The sequence below is a fragment of the Pongo abelii genome, chromosome 5 (assembly GCF_028885655.2).
Source record: "Pongo abelii isolate AG06213 chromosome 5, NHGRI_mPonAbe1-v2.0_pri, whole genome shotgun sequence".
Classification (NCBI taxonomy): Eukaryota; Metazoa; Chordata; class Mammalia; order Primates; family Hominidae; genus Pongo; species Pongo abelii.
The window spans coordinates 36,792,311-36,813,125 of record NC_071990.2 but is presented as its reverse complement, the minus strand read 5'-3'; the positions used below and the strand labels follow the sequence as shown (position 1 = coordinate 36,813,125).

Genomic DNA, 20,815 nt, shown 5'->3' with positions numbered 1-20,815 from the left:
ATCTTTGAAAATGGTCCTTGGCCGGGTGCGGTGGCTCATGCCTGTAATCCCAGCACTTTGGGAGGCCCAGGCAGTCGGATCATCTGAGGTTAGGAGTTCAAGACCAGCCTGGCCAACATAGCAAAACCCCGTCTGTACTAAAAATTAGCTGGGGGTGATGGCATGTCCCTGTAGTCCCAACTACTTGGGAGGCTGAGGCAGGAGAATCGCTTGAACCCAGGAGGCAGAGGTTGCAGTGTGCCGAGACTGTGCCACTGCACTCCAGCCTGGGCGACAGAGCGAGACTCCATCTCTAAAAGAAAAATGGCTGTTCGTCTCTCATGATTCTTTTTTGCTGCAGCTGTGGGGGGTAGTAGAGACAGGGTCTTGCTATGTTGCCCAGGCTGGTCTTGAACTCCTGGACTTGTGAACTCCTGGGCTCAAATGATCTCTCTACCTCACCCTCCCAAACTGATGGGATTACAGGCATGAACCACAGTGTTCAGCCTCTTCTAATTTTTACTCAGCTTTATATTGGGATGAAGAGACAGAGAAGTAGATCATGTGAGAGGCAGGAATGGTAAGAATAAAATATTGAGCACTATTGGCCGGGCATGGCGGCTCACGCCTGTAATCCCAGCACTTTGGGAGGCTGAGATGGGCGGATCATGAGGTCAGGAGATAGAGACCAGCCTGGCTAACATGGTGAAACCCTGTCTCTACTAAAAAATAGAAAAAATTAGCCGGGCTTGGTGGCGGGCGCCTGTAGTCCCAGCTACTCGGGAGGCTGAGGCAGGAGAATGGCATGAACCTGGGAGGCGGAGCTTGCAGTGAGCCAAGGTCGCGCCACTGCACTCCAGCCTGGGCGACAGAGTGAGACTTCGTCTCAAAAAAAAAAAAAAAAAAAAAAAATTGAGCACTATTGCTGATGCTGGAGCAAGTCAGTGTTAGTGAACGATTTGGCCAAGTGTGATAATATAGGTTAGCTGAAATATCTGGAGGAAAACGAGATTTTATTTTATTTATTTTTTTGAGACGGAGTCTTGCTCTTTCGCCCAGGTGGAGTGCAGTGGTGTGATCTCGGCTCACTGCAACCTCTGCCTCCCAGGTTCAAGCGATTCTCCTGCCTCAGCCTCCGGAGTAGCTGGGATTACAGGCGCCTGCCACCACGCCCAGCTAATTTTTGTATTTTTAGTAGAGATGGGGTTTCACTGTGTTGGTCAAGCTAGTTTCCCAACTCCTGACCTCAGGTGATTCGCCTGCCTTGGCCTCCCAAAGTGCTGGGATTACAGGCGTGAGCCACCGTGCTCAGCTGATTTTATTTTATTATTTATTTTTGAGACTGAGTCTCGCTGTGTAGCCCATTCTGGAGTGCAGTGGCGCTATCTCGGCTCACTGCAACCTCTGCCTCCCGGTTCAAGCAATTCTGCCTCAGCCTCTAGAGTAGCTGGGACTACTGGTGTGCGCCACACTCCTGGTTGAAAACAATATTTTAAATTCAGGAAAAAAATATTCTATAACTTATCTAAACCCATTGGTGGTGTTTTTTTCTTGTGTAAAATGAGGAAATTAAGATCTCTTGTTTTTAAGGTATTGCTGCTTCTGCCACTAGAATTGTGATTCAGGTTTTTTGTCATATTGTTCCCTTTATTTTAAGACTTAAAATATTTTAACTTGTAAATTCAAATAAACGGCAAACATTTATCAGATACCTTAAGGCTGTGTCAGAGCATGTATGTATCAGTAGATTACCATTTTTAATCATAGATTTTTCTTTTAACTGTGGATAAACTTAAAAAGTTATTGGTAACAGTGTATGCTTATGGAAGAAAATATAGAAAAACATGGGCTGGGTGCAGTGGCTCACGCCTGCAATCCCAGCACTTTGGAAGGCCAAGTTGGGTGGATCACTTGAGGTCAAGAGTTTGAGACCAGCCTGACCAGTGTGGTGAAACCCTGTCTCTACTGAAAATACAAAAAAAAATTAGCTGGGCGCGGTGGCTGGCGCCTGTCAGCTACTTGGGAGGCTGAGACACGAGAATCGCTTGAACCTGGGAGGCAGAGGTTCCAGTGAGCTGAGATTGAATCATTGTACTCCAGCCTGGGCAACAGAGTGAGACCCCATCTCAAAAAAAAAAAGAAAAAAAAAGAAAAACATGGAAAAAGCACAAGCAAGAATAAAATTTTCTATTCCCACTACCTACCTGTAAGCCACTAATAACATTTTGATGACATATTTCTAATAATTATGTGCATATGCAGTAAACACATAAAATTGAGATCGTGATATACATTCTGCTTTGTAATATGTTCTGTTGACTTAGAGTGGAAACATTTCCTCTGACATTAACTATTTGGACATATTTTAATTGTCTGCACATTATTTTATTGAAGGGCTTTTTCATACTGAATTAGTTCTATTGTGTATATTCAAGTTATCCCTAATTTCCCTTTGTGATTACAGTGCTGCATTGCACCTCCTTGTGATGAATTTTTATGGGTCTTTGATTTCTTTAAGGTAGATTTTTAGATGGCAAAGAATTGTCCTATATGCGTACTGTATATATTTTTTTTTAGGTCTCACTATGTTGTCCAGGCTAGTCTTAAACTTGGGGACTCAAGCAGACCTCTGTCTTGGCCTCCCAGGAAGCCGGGATTACAGGCGTGTGGTTTACTATATATTCTTAATTTACCTGTATGGTATTGTGATCTTGTTCTCTGTTTAAAAATGCAATATGCACTTGCACTAATATGTTTTAAAGATATATTTGTGGGCCGGGCACGGTGGCTCATGCCTGTTATCCCAGCACTTTGGGAGGCTGAGGTGGGCGGATCATGAGGTCAGGAGTTTGAGACCATCCTGGTTAACATGGTGAAATCCCGTCTCTACTAAAAATACAAAAAATTAGCCGGGTGTATTCGTGAGCGCCTGTAGTCCCAGCTGCTCGGGAGGCTGAGGCAGGAGAATGGCCTGAACCTGGGAGGAGTAGGTTGCAGTGAGCAGAGGTCGCGCCACTGCACTCCAGCCTGGGCGACAGAGCAAGACTCCTCAAAAACAAACAAACAGACAAACAAATAAATAAATAAATATATATATATTTGTGTGGGCCGGGCGCGGTGGCTCGTAGTTGTAATCCCAGCACTTTGGGAGGCCGAGGTGGCCCCGTCTCTACTAAGAATACAAAATTAGCCGGGCGTGGTGGCACATGCCTGTAATCCCAGCTACTCGGGAAACTGAGGCAGGAGAATCGCTTGAACCTGGAAGGCGGAGGTTGCGGTGAGCCAAGATCATCCTGTCGCACTCCACCCTGGGCAACAAGAGCAAAACTCCATCTCAAAAAGAAAAAAAAAAGAGATATATTTGTGTGACTTACAGGTACAGGTAGAGTTGCTTCTGGTTTTCTGGTTGTTGCATGGTATTTCCTATGCAGCCACAGCTCTTTGTTTTCTTACTTAAGTGCCTCCAACTTCCCATAACACAAATTAAGTCATGATGAACATCCTCTCTGTGCTGAACATCCTGTGTATGTCTCTTTAGAAGCCTGTGTGATGGTTTCTCTAGTCTTTATACCTAGGGGTGGGATTTCTGGGTCATAGGACAGTAATTTATATTTATTTTCACTAAGTATTCTCTTTGTCTGGCTTTTGTTACATATTACCTGTTTGTCCTCCAGAAAACTTGTACCAATTTACATTCCTACCAATAGGGTAGGAGAGTGCACAATGGGTGGATTCTAACTCCAAATCTAACACCTCTTCTTTTCTTTGTTTCTAGCAGCCATGGCAATGACAGGCTCAACACCTTGCTCATCCATGAGTAACCACACAAAGGAAAGGGTGACAATGACCAAAGTGACACTGGAGAATTTTTATAGCAACCTTATCGCTCAACATGAAGAACGAGAAATGAGGTAAAGAGTTTTGTTTGAAAAAATTGTGTCATGGTTGTGGCATTCCTTTCTCGTATTGTAAAACACTTATAATGCTGAAAGGAGACAAGAATAGTAGCAGCCTTATTATAGACTTATCATAATGGAATGACAGTGAAAGGGATTTTCAAAGTCCCTGCCATTAACCCACTTATGCCTACAAGTCAATAACACAAACTTCTATTGAAATCTAAGAAAAAAAATGGTACTTGGGAGGTTGAGTTGGGAGGATTGCTTTAGCCCAGGAATTTGAGGCCAGCCTGAGCAACACTGACACTCTGTATCTTAAAAAAAAAAAAAAAAAAAAAAAAAAAATTGGGCCCAATCTGAGGAGTTAATTGTTAAGGCAGAGTGGTATAATGGAATAGCAGCCCTTTTGGAGTCAGACTTGGGTTTAGAGTCCTGTCAGTTTCGTTGAATAGCTGTATGAATCTCTAATAAGTTCCTTAGTCTTTCTGTGAATTGGTTCCCTCATCAGACAAATGGGGATAATACTACTTGCCTTGCAGGATTGTGTTGGGGATTAGATATAACATATGTGAGTATGTACCATAGTGTTTCACACATAGTAGTCACTTAGTTAATGGTGGTAGTATCAGCTATTGTTATTACTGATCTGGTGTATACTGTCCACTTAGTAACTCATAATTTATTTATTTATTTTTTTTTTTGAGATCGAATCTCACTCTGTTGCCTGGGCTGGAGTGCAGTGGTATGATCTTAGCTCACTGCAACCTCTGCCTCCTGGGTTCAAGCGATTCTCGTGCCTCAGCCTCCTGAGTAGCTGGGACTACAGGTGTGAGCCACCATGCCTGGCTAATTTTTGTATTTTTAGCAGAGATGGGGTTTCACCATGTTGGCCAGGCTGGTCTTGAACTCCTGACCTCAGGCATTCCATCTGCCTCAGCCTCCCATAGTGCTGGGATTACAGGCATGAGCCACTGTGCTTGGCTGTAACTCATAATTAAAAAAATTTTTTTCCCAATATTTTACTATGAAAGTATTCAGAAGTACAGAAAACTTGTAATAAACAGTGAATATATACATATATATCATCTAGAGTCTATAATGGTTATTTATTGTATTTGTTTAACTACATATCCATCTATCCATTCTTGTATCTGTCATTAATCCATCTTAATTTCCTTTTTTTTTTTTTTTTTTTTTTTTTTTTGAGACAGAGTCTCGTTCTGTCACCCAGGCTGGAGTGCAATGGCGTGGTCTCGGCTCACTGCAACATCTGCCTCCTGGGTTCAAGTGCTTCTCCTGCCTCAGCCTCCCAAGTAGCTGGGATTACAGGCATGCGCCACCACGCCTAGCTAATTTTTGTATTTTTAGTAGAGACAGGGTTTCACCGTGTTGGCCAGGATGGTCTTGATCTCTTGACCTCTTGGCCTCCCAAAGTGCTGGGGTTATAGGCGTGAGCCACTGTGCCCGGCCAATCCATCTTAATTTTTTGCCTCACTTCAAGGTATGTTGTAGACATCAGTATACTTCTGAATATTTCTGCTTATAAACATTAACTAGAGTTCAGTATTTATACTTTTTGGGGAAGGGTGTAAAATTTATATACAATGGACTGCACAAGTTGAAGAGTACCATTTTATGAGTTTTGACAAATGCGTACACTTGTATAACTTAAACCTTTATCAAAACAGAGAACATTACCTCTCCCAGAAAAAGTTTTCATGCCTCTTGGTTCTTCAGCCTTAGACAAAGACAACCACTGTTGTGATTTTTTTTTTCTTTTTTTCTTTTTTTTGAGATGGAGTCTCACTCTGTTGCACAGGCTGGAGTGCAGTGGCGTGATCTCGGCTCACTGTAAGCTCCGCCTCCTGGGTTCAGGCCATTCTCCCACCTTAGCCTCCCGAGTAGCTGGGACTACAGGCGCCTGCCATCACGCCCGGCTGATTTTGTTTTTGTATTTTTAGTAGAGACGGGGTTTCACCGTGTTAGCCAGGATGGTCTCGATCTCCTGACCTCGTGATCCACCTGCTTCGGCTGGGATTACAGGCGTGAGCCACCGCGCCCGGCTGTGATTTTGTTTCTATCATAGTTTTGCCTATTTCATACAAGTGGAACACATAAATGGAAACATGTAGTATGTACTCATTTGAGCAAGACATCTTTCATTCAGCATATTTTTTTTTCTGTTGAGATGGGGTGTTGGTTTGTTGCCCAGGCTGGTGTGCAGTGGCACGATCATAGCTTACTGCAGCCTTGACCTCCCAGGCTCAAGCGATCCTCCTGCCTCAGCCTCAAGTAGCTGGGACTACAGGTGCATGCCACCATGCTTGGCTAATTTTTAAAATTTTCTGTAGAGACAGGGTCTTACTTTGTTGTCCAGGCTGGTCTCGAACTCCAGAGTTCAAGTGATCCTCCCACCTTAGCCTCCAAAGTGCTGGGATTACAGGTGTGAGCCACCACACTTGGCCAGCATGTTTTTGAGGTTCTTCTGTGTTGCTATATGCATCAATAATTTGTTCCTTTTTATTGTTGGTACTATTCTGTCTTCTGACTGTATCTTAGTTTGTTTATCCATTCTCTTATTGATAAACACCTGGGTTCTCTTCAGTTTTTGGCTATTTTGAATAAACTTCTATGAACATTTTTGTACCAATCTTGTGAATATTTGTTTTCAGTTCTCAGATAAACATCTAGAGAGATTCAGTGGAATTGCTGAATCATGTACATAGCTATATGTTTAGTTTTATAAGAAACTGCTAGACCTTTTTCCAAAATATTATTAATATATGAGAGTTCCAGTTACATTTTTGCTAACATTTGCGTTGTCAGTGTTTTAGTTACTTTGGTGGATATTTAGTGATATCTCACTGTGATTTTTATTTTGCATTTCCCTGATGACTAATGACGTTGAACATTTTTATGTGCTTTTTGGCCATTTGTGCATCTTCCTTTGTGAAATGTTTGTTCAGATTTTTCGAGCATTTAAAAAAATTGAGTTATCTTTATTATTGAGTTGCAGGAGTTCTTTGTTTGTCCTACATATCGGACCTTTGTCATGTGTATGTTTCGTAAGTAATATCTCCCAATCTGTGGCTTTCCTGCTCATCTTGTTGACAAAATCTTTAGGCAAGCAGAGGTTTTAAATATTGATGAAATAAAATTTGGCATTTTTAAAAAATGGTTATTGTATTCCGTGACCTTTCTAAAAAACCTTTCTTCTTTTTAAAAAAATTAACTAATTTGGGCCAGGTGCGGTGGCTCACACCTGTAATCCCAGCACTTTGGGAGGCCGAGGTGGGCGGATCACCTGAGGTCAGGAGTTCAAGACCAGCCCGACCAACATGGAGAAACACCGTCTCTACTAAAAATACAGAATTAGCTGGGCATGGTGGTGGCGCATGCCTGTAATCTCAGCTGCTCGGGAGGTTGAGGCAGGAGAATCGCTTGAACCCGGGAGGCGGAGGTTGCGGTGAGCCGAGATCACGCCACTACACTCCAGCCTGGGCAACAAGAGCGAAACTCAGTCTCAAAAAAAATAAAATTAAAATTAAAATTAAAAAAACAATTTTTTTTTTTAGAGTCAAGTTCTTGTTATGTTGACCAGGCTGGTCTTGAACTCCTGTCCTCAAGCAGTCCTCCCACCTCAGCCTCCCAAAGTGCTGGACTTACGTTAGCTACTGTGCCTGGCCAGAAACCTTTATTTATCCCCAAGTCATAAGGATTTTCTCCTATGTTCCATTTTGGAAGTTCTTTAGATTTAGTTTTTACATTTAGTTCTGTGATCCATATTGAATTAATAGATGTGTATGATATGAGGTGGGGAGTTCAGATTGATTTTTATCCTTTCGGATATCAGTTATTTTAGCAACATTTGTGGAAAAGATCTTCCCCCATGAGACTGCTTTGGCACTTTTCTTGAAAATCAAGTGACATATAGGTGTGAATTCATTTCTGGGCTTTCTTTTTCTGTCCCATTGATCTCCTTGTCTGTCCTTAGCCAGTCTCACCCTGTTTTGATTACTGTAGCTTTGTAGTAAGTTTTGAAGTCAGGTAATGTGTAAGTCCTCTAGCTTTGGTCATTTTATTTTAAGATTGCTTTGAGTATTCTGTGTTCTTTGCATTTTATTATAAATTTTAGAGTCAAGTTATTAATTTCTATAGAAAAGCCCAATGGAATTATGTTGCCTTTTTTTTTTTTTTGAGACAGAGTCTTGCTCTGCCGCCAGGCTGGGGTGCAGTGGCGTGATCTCGGCTCTCTGCAACCTCTGCCTCCTGGGTTCAAGCTATTCTCCTGTCTCAGCCTCCCTAACAGCTGGGACTACAGGCACGCGCCACCACACCCAGCTAATTGTATTTTTAGTAGAGATGGGGTTTCACCACGTTGGCCAGGATGGTCTCAATCTCCTGACTTCATGATCCACCCGCCTTGGCCTCCCAAAGTTTTGGGATTACAGGTATGAGCCACTGTACCCGGCCTGGAATTACTATTGGAATTATATTGACTCTGTAGATCAGTTTGTGGAGAATCGACATCTTAACAATATTGAGTCTTCTGTTACATGGACATTGCAGATCTCTGTTTTTCTTGTTGTTTGTTTGCTTGCTTGTTTGTTTGTTTGAGACGGAGTTTTGCTATTGCTGCCCAGGCTGGAGTGCAATGGTGTGATCTCGGGTCACTACAACCTCCGCCTCCCATGTTCAAGCAATTCTCCTGCTCCAGCCTCCTAAGTAGCTGGGGCTACAGGCACCTGCCACCACCCTGGCTAATTTTTTGTATTTTTAATAGAGACGGGATTTCGCCATGTTGGGCAGGCTGGTCTCGAACTCCTGACCTCAGGTGATCCACCCGCCTTGGCCTCCCAAAGTGCCGGGATTACAGGCATGAGCTACTGTACCTGGCCCATGTCTCCATTTTTAAGGTCTTCTTTAGTTTTTCTCAACAGTGTTTTCGTAATTTTCAGTGTGTGCATCTTACATGTCTTGTTAATCTATTTCTAATATTTGGGGGTTTTCTGGATGCTATTTAGAATTTCACTGTCCAGTTGTTTGCTGCTAGTATATAGACATATAACTGAATTTTGTATATGGATCTTGTATTCTGTAACTTTCTAATTAGTCTAGATTTTTTTTAATTTGCATATTTAGGATTTTCTGTGTAAACAATCTTGTGATATTCAGGTAGAGACAGTTTTACTTCCTTTTCAATCTATTCACTTTTTTTTTTTTTTTTTTCCCTTGCCTTAGTGCACTAGCTGGGAATTCCAGTAAAATGTTGAATAGAAGTAGTGGGAGTGGATATCTTTGTTTTCTTCTTGATTTAAGAGCTAACGTGCTCACTGTTTTACTAAAGATGCCCTTTATAGGTTGAGGCAGTTTCCTTATGTTCTAATTTGGGTTAAAAAATTTTTTTATTGTTTTTTTAGAGGCAGGGTCTTTCTTTAACCCAGGTTGGAGTGAGGTGGCACAATCATGGCTCACTGCAGCCTTGACCTCCTGGGCTCGGGTGATTTTCCCACCTCAGCTTTCTGAGTAGCTGGGACTATAGGTATGTGCCACCACACCTGGCTATTTTTTTTTTACCTTTTTGTAGAGACAGGCTATCACTATGTTGACTAGGCTTATCTTGAACTCCTGGCCTCAGGCAGTCCTCCTGCTTCAGCCTCACAAAGTTTTGGGATTACAAGTGTGAGCCACTGCGCTCAGCCTATGTTCCAATTTGGCTGAGAAGCTAAGAATTTTTATCATGAGTAGGTGTTGAATTTTTTCTTTTTATTATTATTTTTTATTTTTGTCATTTGTTTTGATTTTTTTGTGTGGGTGTTGAATTTTTTTCAAATGCTTTTTCAGCATCTTCATAACGGTCATATTGCTTTTCTCCTTTATTCTTTTAATACGGTGAGTTACATGGACTGATTTTTGAATGTTAGACTAACTTTACGTTTCAGGGGTAAAACCCTCTTGATGACATTGTATTATCATCTCATTTATGTTGCTGGGTGATATGCTAATATTTTGATAAGGATCTTTGCAATCCTGTTCTTCATGAGGGTGTAAGTGATAATTTACATGGGATATATAATTTGACCTTAAATATGCAGTTCTGTGTGTGGAATAGTCAGCTGTTTTATGCTTGGTGGTGGCTAGCTGCTGTTCACTGAAGTAAACAAGTGTCTGCACAGTGTCCCGTGTTAGGATCATGGGGAATTCAAATGTAAATCTGTTCAGAATATCTTTAGGCAGGTGAAACTTGTAGAGACAGTTATTCCAAATACAGTCACTTCTTGAAATCATTGCTACTGGGGTTGTAATTATAAAGCAAATGGTTATGAGTTTTGATTTAGCCACTTGTTTAGTAGTAGTCCTCTGGGTTTTATCATACTGGTTCTGCCCTAGCTATGGTTTATTATTGGTATGTATCACATTCTGAAGGAACAAGATGATGTATGGTTTTGTTTACATTATTAACAAATGATACATTGTGATTAACACTAAGATTGTGCCACAAAATGAGCAGACAGCAGTGCTTTGCATTCTTTGGATTCTTAAGATAGAAAAGCCTTCTAAAAGTTTCAGTGGTTCCAGAAGCAGAGAGGGTTATATAAAAATAAACAAAATTTTAAAAATGCAGCATTGGTGGTTTTGCTTTTTTTGAAAGACCAAATTAATCAAAAGACAGTGAGAAGAGAATGTTAGATATTTAAGAGGGTTAGAATGTTTGTTTTTGGTTGTTTATCAAATTGCCATTATTTTTCATTAAAGAACAGTATGCCACGTGTGGTGGTGTGCACCTGTAGTTCTAACTACTCAGAAGGCTGAGGTGGGAGGATCTCTTGAGCTCAGGAGTTTGAGGCTGCAGTGAGCTATGATTGTGCCACTGCACTCCAGCTCGGGCAACTGAACAAGACACTATCTCTTTAAGAAAAACAACAATGCACTAGTACTTTGAGCCTTTCAGAATTAATATATCCTTGTAGATCTTTTTTTGTTGCGTATCCTCTTTTTTTTTTTTTTTTTTTGAGATGGAGTCTCACTCTGTTGCACGGGCTGGAGGGCAGTGGCACCATCTTGGCTCACTGCAACCTCCTGGGTTCAAGCAATTCTCCTGCCTCAGCCTCCTGAGTAGCTGGGATTACAGGAGCATGCCACCACGTCGGGCTAATTTTTGTATTTTCATTTTGTTTTTGAGACGGAGTTTTGCTCTTTTGCCCAAGCTAGAGTGCAATGGCATAATCTCGGCTCACTGCAGTCGCTGCCTCCCGGGTTCAAGTGATTCTCCTGCCTCAGCCTCCCATGTAGTTGAGATTGCAGACATGGACTACCATGCCTGGCTAATTTTTGTATTTTTAGTAGAAGCGGGGTTTCACCATGTTGGCCAATCTGGTCTTGAATTCCTGACCTGAGGTGATCTGCCTGCCTCAGCTTCCCAGAGTTTGTGAGCTACTGTGCTTGGCCTAATTTTTGTATTTTTAGTATAGATGGGGTTTCACCACGTTGGCCAGGCTGGTCTTGAGTTCCTGACCTCAAGTGATCCACCTGCCTTGGCCTCCCAAAGTGCTGGGATTACAGGTTTGAGCCATCACACCCGGCTAGTACCCTCTTTTTTGTATGAGCTGCTAGTAGGTTTTGGATTTACTGATACAGCTCAATAAGACTTTCAGGCTTTATTGTTCCTAGAAAAATTTTTAAAAAGTGATTGACAAGAGTTACCTCAGAAGTAAACTAAGTTGGAGTGTGAGAAACAAGGTTTTTGTTTGTTTGTTTTGTTTTTTGTTTTTTTTTGCAGACAAGGTCTCACTGTGTCACCCAGGCTGGAGTGCAGTGGTGTAATCATGGCTTACTGCCGCCTCAAAACTCCTGGGCTCAAGCCATCCTTAGCCTCCCAGAGTGTTGGGATTACAGGCATGAGCCACGATTGCCTGGCCTGAGTTTGCAACCTTTTTAATGTTCTGGAGGGACACATTGCAGGACCTTGATAAATAAACAGTTTTGATGATATGAGACAATTGATAATGAAGAGATAATATATGATGGAGGTTTGAAATAATAAGTATTGGGCTAGTACATTTTGAGACCAAGTTGTAATACAAATTTTCATTTTTTTTTTATTTTGTGTCTTGTCTAGGTACCTTTAAAATATCTGTTATTCCTAGCATTGCTATGCAACTCTTGCCCTGTTCCATCATAGAGAACACTAGTTTATAGTTGAAACAAAGGACTTACTGCAAGGGGATATGTGTCCAAAGCCCAGAGATAGAGGAAAGAATAAAATTCATTTGGGAATTGTTTCCTGTATAAACATAAAATATGATAACTTTGAGCAGTTTCATAGAAACAATATAGCAGCTTCTACAGATTGGTTTAAAAATAATTAAACCCCCTGAATCTAGTGTCCATCACACAGTGCTGCAGAATGCCACCTGATGGTCTCCTGTTAATACCACTGTTAGATCATAAGCACTCAATAGGGCAAGTGCACCTGCTCTATTCCTTCAGTCTGTGTTTTGCCTTCAATGGCAGCCTTGGTTGTGACCTTCTCTAGGAGCAGCAGCTCTCTTTGTATTCTCTCTGTATGTGATCCTAGGTACCTAGTAGGTATTGACAGTTGTCTACTTATTCATTAAAAAACAATGTTTTAGATAATTCATAGCAGTTTGAAATTACATCTGAAGAAACCGGCATTTCCTTTTAAAACCATAAACACCTAATTTAATAGATAATAATGGTAAGCTTTTTTCTTCCCAAATCAAACAAAGTCTTTCATACATTTTACTGAGAATTTCTATGTTCTGCAGCTCCTCTTAGATTTTCTCATCTATGTTTTCATAACTGGAGAAATTCCTCATTTGGTCTTATCTAATACTAAGTAGAGATACGTGATTATTATTAGTGATCCAGTGTCAGTTTTATTTAAGCCTCAAGAATGAGTAAGTCCAGACCTCCTGATGTTCTTCACTGACCAGATATCAGTCAAACCAGAGTGTAGAATTGAAGTAATTTGTTGAGATTTTAAAGAATCTATGTAGTGTTAATTTTAGGGTATTTCTGGCTGGGTACAGGAGCTCACACCTGTAATCCCAGCACTTTGGGAGGCTGAGGTGGGTGGATCACTTGAGGTCAGGGGCTCAAGACCAGCCTGTGCAACATGATGAAACCCTGTGTCTACTAAAAGTACAAAAATTAGCCACACATGGTGGCATATGCCGGTAATCCCAGCTACTCGAGAGGTTGAGGCACAAGAATCACCTGAACCCAGGAAGCAGAGGTTGCAGTGAGCCGAGATCGTGCCCTGCTCTCCAGCCTGGGTGACAGAGCTAGACTCTTGTCTCCAAAAAAAAAAAAAAGAAAAGAAAAGAAAAGAAAAAAAGGTAAAAGACCGGATGTGGTGGCTCACGCCTGTAATCCCTGTACTTTTTGAGAGGCCAAGGTGGGTGGACCACTTGAGGTCAGGAGTTCGATACCAGACTGGCCAACATGGTGAAACCCCATCTCTACTAAAAATACAAAAATTAGCTGGGCGGGGTGGTGGGCACCTGTAATCCCAGCTATTCGGGAGGCTGAGGCAGGAGAATCACTTGTATGGGGGAGGCAGAGGTTGCAGTGAGCTGAGATAGTACCACTGCACTTCAGCCTGGGTGACAGAGTAAGATTCTTGTCTCAAAAAAAAAAAAAAAGTATTTATTAGACATTTTCTGAATTTTAATCATGGAGATATAATCACAGCCCTTTCCCCTCCCCCTCCCCTCCCCTCTTCTCTTCCTGACAGAATCTCGCTCTGTCGCCCCTCTTCTCTTCTCTTTTCTTTCTGACAGAATCTCGCTCTGTCACCCAGGCTGGAGTGCAGTGACACGATCTCAGCTCACTGCAACCTCTGCCTCCTAGGTTCCAGAGATTTTCCTGCCTCAGCCTCCTGAGTAGCTGGGATTACAGGCACATGCCACCGCGCCCGGCTAATTTTTGTATTTTTAGTAGAGATGGGGTTTCACCATGTTGGCCAGGCTGGTCTCCAACTCCTGGCCTCAGGCAGTGTGCCAGCCTCAACCTCCCATAGTGCTGGGATTACAGGTGTGAGCCACCATGCTTGGCCCTATTTCTGTTAAATACACTGTTTTTCCTGGTTTTCAGTGTCTCACCAAAATACTATCTGTTTTCAATTAGGGTGGAATAGCCCTATTCTCTCATCCCTGCTACCTCCAAATCAGGCTATGCCAAGAGGGGACCCTAAATTAGATTAGAAAAGGGGGCTAATTGTAAGTAGTAGTCATGAATGTGTCTGCACATTGCTATACATTCTGACTTTTTAAAATTTAGCAGCATACATTTAGAAAGTAGCTGTGTACAAAGCACTATTCTTAGTGGACATAGGGAATTCAGATATAGTCCCTGCCTTCAGAAGGACTTACCACTCTCTCATATAGGAAATGAACACACAAGCAACTAAATGGAACACATGGAAGCCATCACTGGGGTGAGGCTGGATATGGCCTCTAAGTGTGAAAGTGGCTTGGTCTCTCTACCAGGGTTCTGGTTTTGAACATTAGAATTGAAGGGAAGAGTGGCTCCACCAAAGGCTGGAGTGTTAGTTAACCTGGCACTGCTACCAGAGAACATGCCTGTGTGGAGAGTCCTGCTATTCTTTTTCATTATGAACAATTTTAAACATAGCTGGAATAATAGAGTGACCCCATTTCAATATATTCATCCCTCACATTTAATAATTTTAGGGCTTTGGTACATTTTCTTCATCTATTCCATTTTGTTTTTTCTTGCTATTGTGTTTTAAGGTAAATTCCAAACATCTGTCATTTTAATCCTACATACTCTCAAGTATGCATTTCCAAAAATATGGCCATTTTCTCGCATAATGCAAATGCCACCATGAATCTAACCAAGTTAACAGTAATTCCTTTGATATCGTCTCACAGAGGATGTCATTTTTAAGTCTCATTTCAGGCTGTCCTTGCTGTTTTTGGTGTCCTCAAGGTCTTTGTGGACCTGGTCCTAATCGTTATCATGGATAGGCTTTTTTTTCTGGGTACTTTCTCTAATGAAATAATCTGTGTTCAAGGAGTTAACTTCACTCTCAGGCAGGTATTCTGCAACCAATTTAATTACACTTCAGTAAAGCTGTGGAAAACCTCTTAGTTTGTATTTAGATTTAAAATATAATCAGAAGGAGCCAGTTTTGTGACACAGTGGATAGTGCATTGGACTTGTAGCCCATTCTGATGTAGTCATTCAAAAACATATAGTCAGGACGTATGATGGTGTTTAGTACTCAAGGCACAAAAAGAGCTGACCACAGCTGTGTTCTTAGAGCTTTTGCCTAGCATGTTATTCTTTGACTTTTCTTATTCTTCTCTGCTTCAACTACCTAACCACTTGAAATGGAATTAATTTACACTCCTGAAACTACTAAGAGTACAGCCTTTCCTCTCCAATACATGTGCACACATAGATGTACATGTATCCCAAAATATTCTGGGAACTGGGAGAACTGTTTGTGTTCCTCTCTCTGTGTTTCCTGTCTTGATTAGTGGCATCATATCCCTCTAGACAGGAAATTCTAAGCCTTTTCTCTTGACTCCTATTGCCAGTTGGTCATATTTGCAATAGCTCTATTCACTTCATTCTAGTTTTCCTGCCCTAGTTCCAGATCTTTACTGTACATCTGAATCATTACAATAACTCTCAACTAGCCTCTGATCTTTCTCAGTTGCTTTCCCTGCCAGTCCATCAGATCCTCATTACTGCTGGTTACCATTCTAAAATAGAAATCTTATCACATCACTCCTTTGCACACAAGCCTCTTTTAGCACTCAGTTGTCTACAGAATGAGATCCAGCCTTCTTGGTGTGGCATTTGAAGTGCTGTGTGCGTCAGCCACAATGGACTACATGCTATTTCTGCAGCATACTATACACTCTTTTTTTTTTTTTTTTTTGAGACGGATTCTCGCTCTTTTGCCCAGGCTAGAGTGCAGTGGCGCAATCTCGGCTCACTGCAAACTCCGCCTCCTGGGTTCACAACATTCTCCTGCCTCAGCCTCCCGAGTAGCTGGGACTACAGGCACCCGCCACTATGCACAGCTAATTTTTTTTTTTTTTTTTTTTTTTGTATTTTTAGTAGAGATGGGGTTTCTCCGTGTTAGCCAGGATGGTCTCGATCTCCTGACCTCGTGATCTGCCTGCCTCAGCCTCCCAAAGTGCTGGGATTACAGGCGTGAGCCACCGCACCCGGCCAGCATACTGTACAGTCTTATCCTTCTTTGCTCTGTTTGTACGTATTGCCTGTTTATCTGGAATGCTGATGAGTGGTGGAGGAGAGATTCTAGCCCATGTGCTTTCATTTATTGTGCTGAATAAATGAAGGTTCTGTGGAATTGGTTGTAAGGAAGTTTTACTTGCTTCTTTTAGTTTTATGAGACTATAGATCAAAAACATTACTGCATGTACTTTCTAAAGTTCAGTATTCCAAAAGTTTGATGTCTGAAGGTTTTTTTTTTTTCTTTGAGACAGAGTCTCACTCCGACATCTGAGCTGGAGTGCAGTGGTGTGCTCTCACCTCACTGCAACCTCTGCCTCCCAGGTTCAAGTGATTCTTGTGCCTCAGCCCCTCCCAAGTAACTGGAATTACAGGCATCTGTCACTATGCCTGGGAAATTTTTATATACATACGTGTGTGTGTGTATACTAATATATATACATATATTACATATGTGTGTATATATATGTGTGTGTATATATATGTATATAGATATGTATACATATGTGTATATATACGTGTGTGTATATATACGCATATACATATGTATACATGTGTATATACATATAAAAAATATATATATATTTTTGAGATGGAGTCTTGCTCTGTCACCCAGGCTGGCATGCAGTGGTGTGATCTTGACTCACTGCAACCTCTGCCTCCCGGATTCAGGCAATTCTTCTGCTTCAGCCTCCCAAGTAGCTGGGACTACAGGCACTCGCCACCACGCCTAGCTGATTTTTGTATTTTTAGTAGAGACGGGGTTTTACCATGTTGGCCAGGCTGGTCTCAAACTCCTGACCTTATTTATGATCCACCCTCCTCAGCCTCCCAAAGTGCTGGGATTACAGGCGTGAGCCACCACGCCCGGCCTTTTTGGTTTTTTTTGAGACAGGGTCTCACTCTGTCACCCAGGCTGGAGTGCAGTGGTGTGATCTCTGCTCACTGCAGCCTCCACTTCCCGGGTTCAAGTGATTCTCCTGTCTCAGCCTCCCAAGTAGCTGAGATTACAGGGGCATGCCACCATGCCTGGCTAATTTTTGCATTTTTAGTACAGACCGGGTTTCACCATGTTGGCCAGTCTGGTCTTGAACTCCTGACATCAAGTGATCCACCTGCCTCGGCCTCCCAAAGTGTTGGGGTTACAGGCGTGAGCCACTGCACCTGGCCTAATTTTTATATTTTTAGTAGAGATGGGGTTTCACCATGTCGGCCAGGCTGGTCTTGGACTCCTGACCTCAAGTGACCCGTCTGCCTCACCTCCCAAAGTGCTGGGATCACAGGCGTGAGCCACCACACCCAGCCTGATGTATGGAGTTTTGATAGTGGTGCCAGTCACCTTTTTGATCACTTTTTCCCCTTAAATTTCCAAATTCTGCTTTTAACTTTGTTGTTTGTTACCCTTTGCTCATGGCAGGGAGGAGGAGGAAGATGCAGAAATAAAGGAAGTAGACTTCAGTCAGAGAGAAGGAAAGAAACAGCATGATATAAGAGTTTATCAAATACCAGCTGTTTTGTGGTTTGGTAAGGAGGAAATAACTGAAAAAAAAAAATAAAAAAAACCCACCCAAAACCAAGAGAGGACATTTTTTTGAAACAAGAGTCTTTGTTGCATTAACATCTTAGACAGTCTTTTAAAAAATGTAGACCTAAGGGCGGGGCATGGTGGCTCACACCTGTAATCGCAACACTTTGGAAGGTCAGGCTGGAGTTTGAGACCAGCCTGGGCAATATAGCGAGACCTCATTTCTACAAAAAATTTAAAAATTAGCCAGGTATGGTGGCACGCGCCTGTAGTCCTAGCTACTTGGGAGGCTGAGGTGGGATTGCTTGAGCCTGTGAGGTGGAGATTTCAGTGAGCTGAGATTGCGCCACTGCATTCTAGCCCCACTGCATTCTAGCCCGGGTGACGGAACAAAACTTTGTCTCCTCTCCTCGCAACCTGCCCCCCTCCCCCCGCCAAAAAAAAGTAGGCCTAACAAAGGATGGAAATCTTTTTACTTGTCTTAGTAACTTAATTTTTTTTGTTTTAATGAGACATTTTGAGATTTACCTGTTTGTGTCATTTTTAAAAATCTATTACAGTATTAAGTTACAGAATTTTCAGAAAGTTATCATTCAGATGTGATTTCATATGTCTTTTTTTGTTTTAGACAAAAGAAGTTAGAAAAGGTGATGGAAGAAGAAGGCCTAAAAGATGAGGAGGTAATTAATATTCGCAATGTCTTCTTAAAACCCAGCATGGCAGGTTGTATCTTGTCCAGCGAGTTGTTAGCCTTGGTACACATGAGAAGGGTTTTGGCTCAGTAACAGAGGAACTTGAGGGGTAGTGTGCTTCCGGATTTGGGTGTTAATGCAGAGGGACAGATTAATTATTAAGTACCTAGGAGAGGAAGACTTCTCTAGATGCAGTTATAGTAAACTAGATTTAGAATTCCAAGAGAAAGAAGGGATGAAATCAAATTAAAATTTAAAAGAGCAAGTTGTAGCATTTTTATAGAATTCACTGAAAAGTCTCCATAGGAGTAGGGCAAATTTTTGAAATATTTATTTATTTTACTTTTTCTGGGATACATACATGTGCTGGACGTGCAGGTTTATTACATAGGTATATATGTGCCATAGTGGTTTGCTGCACCTATCAACCTGTCATCTAGGTTTTAAGCTCCGCATGCATGAGGTATTTGTCCTAGTGCTCTCCCTCCCCTTTCCCCCCATGCCCCGACAGGCCCCGGTGTGTCATGTTCGTGAAATCTTTATTAAGGCAAAATATCCATCTGAAATCAGCCCTTCCACCCTGTGCCCGCAGATATAGTAGGAGAAAATAGAGTTAACAAGGGACTGGAAGGAACTGAAATGGCAGTGGAAATGCCTTCAAAAATAGGATTGGCTTGCAGAACCCAGGACAGTGGTGAAAAATACCCAATACTTGTAGAAATAGCAGAAAGTTAGAGCATACAATGTGTAACTAACCCAGAGGGAAAGATAAGAACACATTTTTAATTTATATTAAACAGGATAAAGGAAAATATTGTTGATTATTTATCCCTCCCTTCACCAAAAATGTTAGGATAGTGGATTGCTGAAGTAGGTTAGTCAGAGTTCCCAGAGGAGGCACCCATCTGTTGAGTGTGGCTTGGATGTTGTGTCTAAATGCCAGGAAAGGGAGAAGTGACCTCTTAAGGATCCTTCTGGGGTGCTTTCATGTGTGAAAAGATTATCCTTAGTCCACTTGGACCTGTTTTCCAGCTGGGTACGTCACAAACATGACTTGTTACAGAGTTTCAGAATTTCAGTTCCTTCCCCTCTCCTCCCTTCCTTATTTAAATATTAGAAACGACTCCGGAGATCAGCACATGCTCGGAAGGAAACAGAGTTTCTTCGTTTGAAGAGAACAAGACTTGGACTGGAAGATTTTGAGTCCTTAAAAGTAATAGGCAGAGGAGCATTTGGTGAGGTAAAAATCATGGCTACTTGTCAAGTACAAAAATATTGCAAAACTTCAAAGCTTCTAACATACCATTAAGTCATGATTGTTGATATAACTGAAATATATGGAATTACATGAGTCAGGCATGCCAGCCCCACATCCTAATTGCTTTGTGTGTCTGCTTTTTCTTTTTCTTTTCTCCATGGTCCCAGATCTCTGTTCTCTGTTTTGCCAGAGATGGTATTGGTGTTGAAATATTGACTTGGGAGAGTTGAAAGGTAGAAGGAAATCAATATTTATTATTTATAGGCTGCTTTTTTCCCATAATCAGAACAGTAACCCATTTTATAGATGATGAAATTAAGACTCCAAAGGTATATATAATGTCTCCTGTTATCACACAGCCATTGAGTACTGGGACCAAAAGTTGGGCCGTATTTCCTGAACTCAAAGCGCTTGCTTTTCCCAGTACTGCACTGCCTCTCGAGAAGGAAACTGATAGTGTATCTCCACCCTTTATTTCTCCCCACCAGATTGATACGGCTCTAAAAAGATGACCCTAGAAGGGAGAATTTACAGAAAGGAGTTATATAGGTAGCGGTAGAGAGTTGAAAGCATTTGCGACTTTGTCCCCGCAATTCTTGGAAACGATCCTTCTTGGGCACAAGAGCAATCTGTTGGGGAGAGTTTGAAAGAGCCCATGCAAGGTCATTCCTATTAATGAAAAATGCCCAAAGTGGATGACCTACTGACGCAATAATTGCAAGTATAAAAGGAGCAGTATATTATTAAAACCTGGTACCCCGGGGCCAGGCGTGGTGGCTCACTCCTGTAATCTCAGCACTTTGGGAGGCCAAGGCGGGCGGATCACAAGGTCAGGAGTTCGAGACCAGCCTGACCAACATGGTGAAACCCTGTCTCTACTAAAAACAGAAAAATTAGCCGGGTGTGGTGGCACGTGCCTGTAATCCCAGCTACTCAGGAGGCTGAGGCAGGAGAATTGCTTGAACCCAGGAGGCAGAGGTTGCAGTGAGCCGAGATGGCACCATTGCACTCCAGCCTGGGTGACAGAGCAAGACTCCATCTCAAACAAAACAAAACAAAACAAAAACAGAAAACCTGGTACCCCGGGGAAATGTGAATAATATTCAGAGGCACAGGTGATAGATTGATCCCTCAGTGTTCAGAATTCCTGTTGGCTTCTTGAAAGAGGGAAAAGTATAGTACCACCTCTGAAGGAACTTTCTGT

At 41.9% G+C, this 20,815-nt stretch overlaps 1 protein-coding gene across 4 annotated transcripts in view; it reads left to right on the top strand.

Annotated features, from left to right (window-relative positions):
- STK38 (serine/threonine kinase 38) overlaps nucleotides 1-20,815 on the top strand; it is a 73,833-nt gene that overhangs the window by 3,975 nt on the left and 49,043 nt on the right. For 2 of the 4 annotated variants that reach the window (XM_063724671.1, NM_001132623.1), the window contains 3 exon segments: nucleotides 3,758-3,890; nucleotides 18,290-18,341; nucleotides 19,471-19,593. In XM_063724671.1, coding sequence (XP_063580741.1) covers nucleotides 3,760-3,890; nucleotides 18,290-18,341; nucleotides 19,471-19,593 — 306 coding nt within the window. In that variant the 5' untranslated portion in view covers nucleotides 3,758-3,759. 4 annotated transcript variants of the gene reach the window in all.